This window comes from Nicotiana sylvestris, chromosome 7 (assembly GCF_000393655.2).
Source record: "Nicotiana sylvestris chromosome 7, ASM39365v2, whole genome shotgun sequence".
Classification (NCBI taxonomy): Eukaryota; Viridiplantae; Streptophyta; class Magnoliopsida; order Solanales; family Solanaceae; genus Nicotiana; species Nicotiana sylvestris.
Genome location: NC_091063.1, coordinates 122,535,958 through 122,548,706, shown reverse-complemented (window position 1 = coordinate 122,548,706; position 12,749 = coordinate 122,535,958). Strand labels below are relative to the sequence as shown.

The 12,749-nt window shown below is 32.0% G+C and overlaps 1 protein-coding gene across 1 annotated transcript; it reads left to right on the top strand.

The window, feature by feature from the left end:
- Positions 1-6,124: 6,124 nt before the first annotated feature.
- On the top strand, positions 6,125-7,577 carry LOC104225155 (GDSL esterase/lipase At5g03980-like). The gene has a single exon (XM_070151073.1). It carries the CDS (start codon positions 6,280-6,282, stop codon positions 7,423-7,425), a length of 1,146 nt encoding a protein of 381 aa, XP_070007174.1. The 5' UTR covers positions 6,125-6,279; the 3' UTR covers positions 7,426-7,577.
- The last annotated feature ends 5,172 nt before the right edge of the window (positions 7,578-12,749 follow it).

Sequence of the window (12,749 nt, the reverse complement as noted above, 5' to 3'; positions counted from 1 at the left end):
AGGCAACTAAAAGCGAGGTTTTCAAGGCCTTGGGAGCACGGAACAAGGAAGAATTACCGTGATAACCCCTTGGGTCGTCACAACTATACTATACTATGCACTAAGTATTAGTGCATTAGCTAATATTATATTGTATATAGCTTATATATATATACACACATACATACATATATACATACCTATATTAATTGATATAAGTCGAGACATTTTAATTTATTGTTAATATATATATAGGTTATAAGTCGATGAATCAAATTACAAGTGTATCAATACCTAAAAGAATCTGTCCCTGTTTTCCGAACGTTTCATGCTCTTATATATATATATATATATAGACACACGCACGCTCCGTAGTACTGCTTAACTGTATATATAGCATGTTAGAGTATATTTTAGTCTATTCATCTTTTGTATTACAAAAGTGTTAGCGGGTTACATTTATATTATTTAGATAGTAAATACAAAAGTGATTTTTAATTTTGACCATTGTTGACCTGAAAAGAGACCAACTTTGGTCGCTAAATATACATAAATTTAAATTAGCGACCAAAGTTGGTCGCTAAATTTAAATCAAATTTATTTATATTTTATATAATATTTAAAATAATAATATAATTGTTAAACGTTAGAACTCGATCCCAGATTAGCGACCAAAGTTGGTCTCTATTTTCGTAAGCGACCAACTTTGGTCGCTAAATTTGAATTATATTTTTTTATATTTTATAATTTTTTTTAAATAAAAATATAATTATTAAAATTTTATAATTGGGTCCCATTTTAGCGACCAAAGTTGGTCGCTATCTACTTACCCCTTAATTAGCGACCAACTTTGGTCGCTAATTTAAGTTATATTTATTTATATTTTATAATTTTTTTAAAATAATATTATAATTATTATAATTATATAAGTGGGTCCCTTGTAGCGACCAACGTTGGTCGCTAATCTCAGTATACCTTTGACCAAGCAAGTCTGACCAGTCCGGTCAATATTTTGACAAAATTAGCGACTAAGTAGCGACCAACCTTGGTCGCTAATGTATATCAAATAATTATTTTATTATTTTCGCCAATTTAACGACCAACTTTGGTCGCTTTTCTTGACAGACCAACTTTGGTCGCTAAAGTTTGGTAGCTTTTTTCCGGAATTCTAGTAATGGCATCATGTAAGCGCAAACAATCATTTAGCAAGACATTTTGACAAAGGCCTTAACATGGGTTAAATATGCTGGTACATTGCGCAAGTTGGTTGTATTCACCACACCTCCAACGTGAAGGAGGTGTTGAGATTCAGTTATTTTAATATGAAGCTTAGTGGGTCTGTTAGCTGACAGAATTGTAATTAGCTAAGGTGTTAGTGCTTGGTAGTGGTGGGCGGAAAATCCGAAAAACCAAATTCCGAACCGAACCGAATTAATTTGGTATTTTGATTTCGGTTTTTTAGGTATTTCGGTATTTCGGTTCAGTATACAGTATTGGGTTTTTGATATTTCGGTATAATATTGCATTCTTACCTCCATTGGCTTTTCCACTAAAATCATTTAAAGATTTCAGTGACTTCTTTGCTTTAAGTTGATGATTTTTACCGGTTAATTCTTCTATCTCATTCGAAGATGAAGCTCATGTGCTATTATGGAGCTTCTTGAAGTAAGAATCTATGGCTCTCAGGTTCTTCTCCTGACTGTTCAATGCAGATTTTACTGTCCAAAATATTCTTCTCTGAGAACTATGTGAAAGTCGGGATTCGAAGAGGTGCATTCTTGTCTTCTCCCTATATACATGATTTATTTTAGGCAAAACTGGCTGTGGAATGCATCCCCTGCTATGAACTCTTTCCAATAATACTGTAGTGCACACCATTATATCTTTTTCAGCAATGTACTAGTTCCTTAAGGTAATGCATGGTCATTCTTGCTAGTGACCTTAGATATATTTTTGTGAATTGAGAAAATCAACCTTTCTTGGACATAAACTTCTGCATCCAAGAATATTTGTATCAGAACCAAATGCACTTTCATTTTGTATGATATCAACGAATTGCATGAACTACAAAGTTTATGGAAGTACACCCCACAATTTACTAAGCCTCAGTGGCTTCTCTACTTCACAAGTAGCTACTTCATTGGCATAAAAGATACTTTATCAACATGTCGAATCGTCTTCTGGTGATATTGTATTGGCTGGTTGATTATCTTTGAATAGTTGAATCAGAGATCTCTTCAAACAGAACTGGGAGATAGTAAAGATATGGTTTAAATCGAAACCGTACCGAACTAAAATAAGAAATATCGAACCATACCGAAATATTTTGGTACGGTATTTGATATACACAATTGATAAACCGAATATCGAAATATCGCACCGAAATTCTTAAATACCGAATCGAAGTACCGAATGCCCACCCCAGTGCTTGGCAGTTAACAGCGGTAGCTGGCTCATCGTTACTTAGTGACAGATCTAGAACTTGACTCAAGAAATTGAGGGATAGGATCCCTCCAGTAGTGTACTGTCCAGTATTGCTCAATAGCTTCTCAGATGCATGCCACGTGTGTAGATGGAGGTTCAAATGCTTGGACTAGTTTGTACTTGTATTTCTTTTTTCGGAAAAGGGTCATATTTATCCTGTACTCTTTAAAAATGGTTATATTTATCACTCGTTATACTTTTTTGATATATTTATCCTTACCATTATATTTTAGGATCATATTTATCCATGTACTCTTCAAACAGGGTTACATTTGTCCTTCGTCATACTTTTTGACATATTTATCCTTACACTTATACTTTAGGATCATATTTGCCCCTCATCCATTAAATCCTCATGTCCCACCTTTGTTTTCCTACATGGTGCCTATGTGGATTTCTTTTTCCTCCAATTTAAATATGGTTAACTATTTAAGATAATTTAATCCGCCCACCCAGTTTAAATATGGTCACATATTTAAGATAATGTTCTTTTTCAGCTCCATATTTTTCGGATAGCAGCGGCAACATATTGGCAAACAAGAACTTTGAACTCAAAATCACTAATCTGATACAGCTTACAATTATTGCAGTAACCAAATTAAATTACGAGAAGTTGCACAACAATGGAATTAATGACAAAGGTCCGTGCTTAAAATAGAGCACTGCCAGAAGCCTAATATTGTCTAAGATGGTTTCCTCAAACATATTTTTTCTCGAAAAGAAAATATTGCTCCCTCCTCTCATTTTATATGAAAGAATTCGATTACAAGGGTCAAAACATCTATTTTTTTTTTGTGATTTGGGTATATAATTTTCATGTTTTTCAAAAATAAAATAAAATTATATATTTAAAAAAGTATATCTAAATAATTCAACTTTTTGGATGGCAGAGTCATGATTTAAAGTTTATGAGTTCTGATCTTGCTCATAGCTCATTTTAGTTATTAAGTTCGTAATTAAATATTTATACATATTTAATGTATTTCCTAATAGAACACAAATCTAAACAAAAGCTATAGAGTTCATTCAAACCATACCTAATACTCTAGCTCCACCCCTTATCTTCGACCTGATTTAACATAAACCTACAATGACGAGTAATATTAGAGTAATGTGAATTATCAGAATGAAGCCACTATATTTTATATATTGGCTGCCCAAAGACACAAATAAGTGCAGACAACCAAATTATGGTTTATGGTTTATGGTTTATGGTTTATGGTTAAATTAAATTATCTTAAATAGTTGACCATAGTTAAATTGGAGGAAAAAGAAATCCACAAGGCACCATGTAGGAAAACAAAGGTGGGACATGGGAATTTAATGGATGAGAGGCAAATATGATCCTAAAGTATAAGTGTAAGGATAAATATGTCAAAAAGTATGACGAAGGATAAATGTAACCCTTTTTGAAGAGTACAAGGATAAATATGATCCTAAAGTATAATGGTAAGGATAAATATATCAAAAAAGTATAACAAAGGACAAATATAACCATTTTTAAAGAGTATAGGGATAAATATGACATTTTCAGTTCTTTTTTTCTATTTACTTTATCAAACAAATATAATACTTTAAAAAGTAAAAAATAAAAAGGCAGGAAATTCTACACTGTTTTCTCCATCTTTGTCTTCTTTCACAAAGTGGCGTTATTCTAGAAACTCCATTGCATATGGCGATCTAAAAAATTTAAGATGAGAGTTTGGATATTTCCAATTTGAATAACGGGAAAGTGTAGTGGTTTTTTAAAATAAAAGTTCTCCAATGTCTGTGCGTGAAGGAAATCCTAAGGATGAAGAAGAAGAGAGCAAAGTTCGTGGGTTGGGGTTGGGGAAGGAAACCCTGCCATTTTTTATTTTTTACTTTTAAAAGTATTATACTTGTTTAATAAATAGAAATAAGGAAGCATAAGTACAAACTAAATCTAAGCCTTTCCAACCCATATGCACAAATGGCATGCATCTAAAAAATCATTGAGCATTACTGGACAGTACACTACCAAAGGGGATCCCATCCCAGAAATTGATAACCTTTCACATCTTCAATATACATGTCAGGAAAAAAAAGAACTAGAAGATTACGAACTTTTGGAGAAAACTAAAAAGAAGCACTATATTTTAGGAGTTTTTTTCAATTTCCAATTTTAGCTTAAACTGTCACATTAATCAAAGTCATATACTCCACTCTTGAAAGTAGACTGGTCTATTTCTACCCGCAAGAGACTACGTATAAGTCTACTTCTTCTTTTTTTTTTTAAATTACTCTCTCGATTTCGATTTAAGTTTACGTGAACCTATTTTTTTTTAATATATTTCAAAAATAATTACCCCTTTCTAAATTTGGCAACAATTTAGCTTAAACTTATAATTCTACTTTTAATGAGAAGTTATATAACCACACAAATACTCTAGCCCCTTTTTAATTTGTTTAGGACCATAAATTTCAAAAGTCTTTATTTTTTCTTAAATTTCGTAATAAGTTCATATAAATTGAAACCGAATGAGTATGTATGATTGGCAGAAATTGGGGCCCCACATAAAGCAATTGCCTTACTTCACCCTCCAGCCGCCTCTGTGGACTACACATATAGTGGCTTCACTTTTCATTCTTTAATATTCAGAAACTCGTGTCTGCACTTTGTTCTCTCTACTCTATGTGAACGTTCTAGAAGATTGACGAAACGAAAGCATGAAGCTCAGATCTCATCTTTCCTTTGCAATTTGAGATACTCTATAGTCTCTGCAAAGAAATAGTGTGAGAAAATTTGAGAATGCATTACGTAAAGTAAATTTGAATTCTGAAAAAATAATACATGAGCAAATACGGCTAAAGTAGAAAAGTAAGTTCTAATACTTTAATTTTCTATTATTCTTTAGATTTTGATGAATTTTTATATACAGTTAAACTTGTAACTCGAACTGAAAGAACAAATTAACGACCGGATCATATGCATTAGCAGTAAGTGGAAACTTTCTTTTCATATACAGCAATAGTTTCCTTGCTTTTACTTTATAATACCTTTTTCTATTTGCCATCGTGGCTATATTAATTTTATTCTTACTTCTTTGTTTAAACAAAATTAAACCATAGGTGCAGTTTTTTTCTTTAATTTTGGTTTAGTTTTGGACAACAATAATAAATTCAGTGTAATCTCACAAGTAGGGTCTGGAAAGGATAGTGTGTACGCAACCTTACCCCTTACCTTATGAAGATAAAAAGTTATTTCGGATAGACTCTCAATTTAAGAAATAATGAAAAAGAAGCAATATAAACAATAGCAAAAACAAGATAATAGGACAACGAAAAATGTAATTGTTGAAAAATACCTTTGGGTTGAAGTTAGAAATTCGTATGTTTAGATTTTACTTCGTGAGAAAAAATTAAAACTATCTTTAGTTTTTACAAAGATCTACTTTTTGGTTCTGTATGAAAATTTATGTTTCTTCTATTTTAATAAAACTTTCAAAATGCATTTTCCATATTTTTAAAGATGTCTTTTTAGAATCGCGTTAAGCGAAGGCTATTTCACTAGTACGAAATACAAAACTCAAAATTGGTCAAATTCATTATAGATTAAAGCATAGTGGAGCGATTCGACTTGGCAATTGGCTCTTTGGATCACGAAATACTAATGCACATGTACTCAATAAGACAATTAGCTAGGCATATATTTTCTTTATATGTTTACATGCACATGGGGCTGTCTCCACTCTCCAGCCACGCCTTCAAAAGTAAAAAGTTCTACTTTCCGATCACTTCCCTTGGTCTCTCTATACAGCACTACTACTTCTAGTTTTCAAGAAAAATCCTTCCTCGATGGCTTCTCTTTCTCTAATACCCAAAGTATCTTTGTTTTGTTCACTGATAACCTTGGCTTTTTTCTCTTCTCCTTCCGCTGCCCAAATAAAATGCAACATCAGATCTCTTTACCAACTAGGAGATTCTCTGGCCGATGCCGGAAACGTCATCCGTACACCCGGCGCCTCAATCATATTTCGTGCCGACAAACCTCCTTATGGCGAGACATTTTTTAAGAGACCTACTGGTCGTTTCTCAGACGGTCGTATCATTATCGACTATATTTCCTCTGCTTTCAACCTCTCCTTCCTTAATGCTTACTTGGACACAGGCGCTTCTTTTGACCAAGGCGTCAACTTCGCTGTTGCTGGTGGCACGGCGCTGAGTACCCCTTTCTGGACTGCTCGCAATATTAGGTTGCCCGCCTGGAACACGCCACTACCTGCTCAATTAAACTGGTTCAAATCACATCTGCAGTCCACTTGTGGCTCAAATTGTACACAAAAACTCAGTAACTCCCTGATAGTAATGGGGGAATTTGGTGGCAATGACTATTACAATTGTTTTTTCCAAAACAAGAAAATACCCGAGATCCGAACATATGTTCCTTACGTTGTTGCTGGTATTATTAGAGGCATCAAAGATGTGATTCAGCTGGGAGCAACGCGCGTTTTGGTTCCAGGAGTTTATCCCTTCGGATGTCTGCCTCTATACTTGACAACTTTTCCTGACTCTAATGCTAGTGCTTATGACCAATTGGGATGCCTGAGAAATTATAATGATTTTGCTTCATACCACAATAGATACCTGAACAGAGCTCTAGTAAATCTACGACGCGAGTTCCCAAATGTTGGAATCGTCTATGGGGGCTACTACGAGGCGCTTTTGACTCTTCTTGCCAGTCCTTCTTCCTTTGGATTGAATCAGAGCACATTGCTCTCTGCCTGCTGTGGAACTGGAGGACAATACAACTTTAATTTTAGGACTGTGTGTGGATCAGCTGGTGTTGGGGTTTGCTCTGACCCAGCTAAATACGTGCACTGGGATGGCATTCATTTGACAGATGAAACTCATCGTCGTATGACAAACATTGTCGTCAGCGACATGATTTCGAAATTCGGGTGTACCAACATTCGAGATTCAGCTGTACTATCTAGTTATTGAGTTTCATGATTTTCTATGTCGAGTATTTGCGTGTTTTGACTATGATGAGATGTGTCCTTTCTTCTTCATCAAGAGGTGGAAAAGGAATAAATCGAAGAATGATTGTTGTTGCAAATAAATAGTTAAAGCCTTGTTGTTGGGATTTCTTTCAATACTTTACCCATCTATATATATATATATATATATATATAAAGGAAGGAATAAATCTATTTATCTTTTTTTTCCTTTTTTTGCCTTTTGTTCCCTTATTTTTCCTTTTGATTCATTTTAAGAATTCCAAAAGTCAATTTTTGAAACTTCTTATTAGGGGTGTTCAAATCGAACTGGAAAATCGCACCAAATCGAAAAATCAAACCAAATCGATTAAAAAACCCGACTAGGTTTGGTTTGACTTGGTTTGGTATTGAGTAAAAAAACCCGAACCAAACCGACATATAAATATATAAATTTTATTTATATTTTTAAGACTTTATAGTGAATTTTCTTTAGAAAATATAGAAATATTTGGGATCCTCTCATGTATTAACCTTGAAAGCGTAAATTAACGAAAAATTATTGTTAGACGACTAAGAAAATAACTATCATGTGTTACTAAAAAAATTCTCCCATTAGAATATTTTAATAGATCATATGTTTGTCAATTTTTTCCATATTTACTAAACATATATTCACTTATCAAAGCTTTATCTATAATTTTAACAAAGTAAGATTGGAATAATATTCATGTAACAAAAAAATCCGAAAAACCTGACAAAATCGAACCAATCCAAACCGATATAGTTGGTTTGGTTCGGTTTTTATCAAAACCGAACCAACACAGTCCATGTACACCCCTACTTCTCATTCCTCTTTACGTGCCAATTTAATTAAATGTTTAAATATGTATCAATATTACGTTACTCTTTTATGATGGTTTATCTCATTTTAAATATTTGAGAGTTATGAAAAGCATGGGGTTATGGATATTATTAAGATAGTATTCCTCCATATTTGCCTATATAAATTCATAACTTTTGTTTCACGAGACCCCTACCTACCCAAGGTTATCCTTTTCAATCCATATTTGAAATAGTAATGGCGTAATATTTACCACAGTATTGGATTCATGTTTTAGTTTCACTCAAGGAAGAAGGCTCTTGAATGATGTTCGGTTTGCGAAAGAGAGTATCAATAAGAGCTCCGGAAATTATGCATTGATTCTATATTTCTGTTTTCTTATATTTTCTTATGATTAAAGTCCCAAACAGGATGTCTGTTGTATTTTTTCTTCTTCTATATTTACTGTCTCTTATCTTCTCTTAGTTTGGTTTTTTATAAATTTTTGATTGTCGCAAGATTGTATTTTCTTTTACAGCTTGTTTGGATGGTTGTTACCCATTGTATCGTATCGTATTGTTACTTTAAATACAATATTTGTTTTGATTGTTACTTAAATTTATTGTATAGTATCGTTAAATCCATCGTTACATAACGACGAAATGTGCCACTTTATGTAACGACCGATTTGGTGTGGTCGCGTCGTTACCTTGTCTTTTTCTCTCAATCTCACCCTTTATTATTATTAAATTATTTTATTTTATCATTTACCCTACTTTTTTATATAGTAATTTTACCTTGTATCATAATTTTTCTTTATAATATTGCAAGTTTATTCTTCATATTGTTAGTGCGTGATATCATGAAACGATGACAAACGACACAATCTATCCAAACATTATATTTATCAAACGAACAGTACAATACAATACAGTACGATACGATACATTATGAAACGATGTGTAACAACCATCCAAACAAGCTGTTAGGCTCAAATTAGCCACTTATGAGTTATGACTTTGTTAGAAGTTTGCTAACTCCTAACGAGGTTTCAAAATTAACAGCTCATTGTGTAAAAAAAAAAATTAATATTGAAATACACCCTTAATTGGGTGTTTCTTATGTTATGATTTTAGATTCGCCGGAAAATATGCTCAGCATGAAAACTGATAAATATGAAGCAACATGTGAGTGGGAGGATAAGGTAATTTAAAACTTTTGAACATTTGAAGAACCTGTACGTTTTTTTTAAAGATTTATTTATTTCTTCTACTTTCTATCTTACTTTGAGAAATGGTATATTTACGTAATTTACTTTAAGATTGGTGTAAGTTTCATGAATGAATAGCATGTTCTTTCTTATGTTAATTTATTTTATGTGTATATTAAAAAAACAAAAAACATATAGATACATATTTGCCGAATACTTCTATAAGAGTTTCAAGGAATATGTCAATTTAAAACACTCAACAAATAACATTACTAAAAATAAAATTTGGTAGTTGATTTCCACTAGAGAAAGTGATAAAAGCAAGAACTGTAATATAAAAAACATGTAAGAATTCATGGCATTACGTAAAATTGGACCTTTTATTTTTCTATTTTCTTTTTAAAAATATTAAGCAAAACCATCTTCAAAGTGACTACGAAGGACAAGAATAGATTTTACAAGCTTCACTCTTTGAAAGAGATAATCACATCTAAAAAGTCATCTTTCTTTATGAAATCATTGTGTTTTCGAGATAGAAATGGCCAACGGGCCAAGTGGGTGCAACTTTCTTTATTATTATTATTATTATTATTATTATTATTATTATTATTATTATTATTATTATTATTATTGTTATTGTTGTTGTTGTTATTTCATCATATGCAAATTTATTTGTTTGTAATTTAATTTTATTTTTTTAACTGTATTATACTTAATTTTACATTTTTTTTGTGTAAGGAGAAACATCCGATACAATGATGTTATGGCATTATATGCGCATATATATATATATATATATATATATATATATATATATATATATATATATATATATATATATATATATTCTCAATTATATTTTATATATATTTATAATATTTTTAAGACCGCGCGAAGCACGGACAAATACACTAATTACTGCAATAAAATTATAATTTTTTTTAATATATTAATGTAACTGAACTACATTATAATTGCTTAAGAAACACAAACATAAGGTCTACCCACTATAATAATAAAGTTCTAAAACTATCTTTTGTTATAACAAAATATTTATAATTTTCATCAAAAATATTTCATTAGGTATGATTTAGAACGTTGACTTTAGATTTGTTTACAGTAATATTACAGAAAAATTTAATATTGCTACCTATATATCTTGAAAATTAACGTTACGAGAAAATTAAATCTAGGAATCTATATAAAATAATATCAAAAATTTTATTTATAAGTAAAATTTATAAGTAAACATATATTATATAGTGTATAATATAGAAGGTATTAAGGTAAAAGTTTTATAAATCTGGTCAAAGTAACTATTGTGATAACTAGAGCATAGTAAATTATTTTTATGTAACAAAAGAAAGAAAATAACTTTTAAATAATGAACACATAGTTGAATGACTTTTAGGAAATAAAATAATAATAATTTTTGGATAATGAACACAAAGCTTATTGAATTACAAGTGGGGGAAAAATACACCTTATCGAATTTAGTTCCTAATTTATCGCGCGCAAAAGAAAAAGGTACTACTACTACTAGTCTACTACTTAATAGAATAAACTACAATTATCGTTTAGATTTATCAAACGGAGTTGTCACACCTCCTTTTTGCGCGCCCGCCCCGAAGGGTTAAATACGCGAGGGGAGTTTTTCCAATTTAAGTGACAATATTCGAAATGAGATTATTTATTTAATTCAGAGTCGCCACTTGGGAAAGGTTTGGTTTTTGGTGTCCCAAGTCACCGGTTTATCTTGAATCCCAAATCGAGGAAATTTTCGACTTTTCCAAATGAAGTCTGCGAACCAGAAATTCTAAGTAAGGAATTCTGTTGACCCGAGGGAAGGTGTTAGGCACCCTCGAGTCCCGTGGTTCTAGCACGGTCGCTTAAATTGTTATAATGGCTAAATATCTGATTTAAATACATGTTATGACTTACGTGCTTTTATTAAGTTTAAACCTCTTTTATTATTATCATTTATTTTTTTATAGAATTGCAACGTCGTGAAAATGTATCTCGAACTACGTCGCAATCAATGCACCCGTAATTGTTAAACACATTTCGACTCCGTTGAGATTTGGATTCGGGTCACATCAATGCGCACCCAAGTTTAAGAATGTAATTTAATCGAGCCGCGCCTAAAGAGTTTAACGCATTATTATTTTTGGAGAAGGCCATGAAATTCACTAAACGGCCTATCCTGAATTCTAGATATTTATTATGGTTAATCATTGAGGGCCCCGCGATTTGCATTTTCATTTAGCGAGGCTCGTCTCATTATTTTAGAAGAGGATATCCTAAAGTGACTACATTTCTATTATGTTTGTTTCCAGAAATAGAAGAAAGAAAATGTATGCTAATTGAAGTATATGCTTTGGCCTAAACCGGACTCTTATCAATTTCTGATTAGTTACTTATTAAGTGAAGAGACGTCATACCTTACGAAAATGCTTTGGTTGGACAAAGAAATTACATATGAGATTGACGAAATACAACACTTAATCCGAACCACATCCTAAAGTCGGATTTAAATTAACTTGCTTAAACAGGATTAAAGAATTCCTTATCAAAGGATGTTACTGATGATGTTCGAAACTAATCCTGTAAACTGCCTAAAGGGAATCGAACTGGGTGATTCAAAACTATATCATATTTGGTTAGATTTAAAAGCCACTCGCCCCAACTTATTCAAAGCATGCTGAAAGAGTGCACTTAATTTTAACAATCGCACTAAATAGTTTCACATTCCATGAATTGTATTTACATCCTGTATGCTACTAAACGAATCAAATACCACAGTTTCAAATTAACATAAACTTTAATTAAGTACAAACTTACTAATATATTCTCTATTAGCTATAAACTAAAATTTACACAACTTAACAACATTTATGAAAAGGCAGTCAGTAAATAGCGGGTGATTATAACTCCTTCAAATCTTTCTATTCATGCTTTTCAATGTTACATTCAGCTACACCAATGTGAGACTCGAGATGTGTACCTGGAAATACTGAAAATGCAAAGGAGAAGAGGAAGAAGATAGGGAAATCAGCAGCAGCAAGAAACAGAATAGCAGCAGCAACAACAAGCAAAATAATTGGAATAGAATCAAGATCCCAGCTAGACCAAATCCCAGAGTAAACCAACAAACCAACAGCAGACTCAGTTGGATTTAGAAGAAATCAGTATTGGACAAACAGGTCAAGACCATTGAAGTCAAGACAGCAAGAAGAATGCAATTTCTAGTTTTGTCTGTCTGTGTTATCAAACAGAGTTCTTTTCCAGTTTTCTGCTT

What these genes read in the sequence shown, in the direction of transcription:
- LOC104225155 (XM_070151073.1), top strand. Translation starts at nt 6,280, where the DNA reads ATGGCTTCTCTTTCTCTAATACCCAAAGTATCTTTGTTTTGTTCACTG.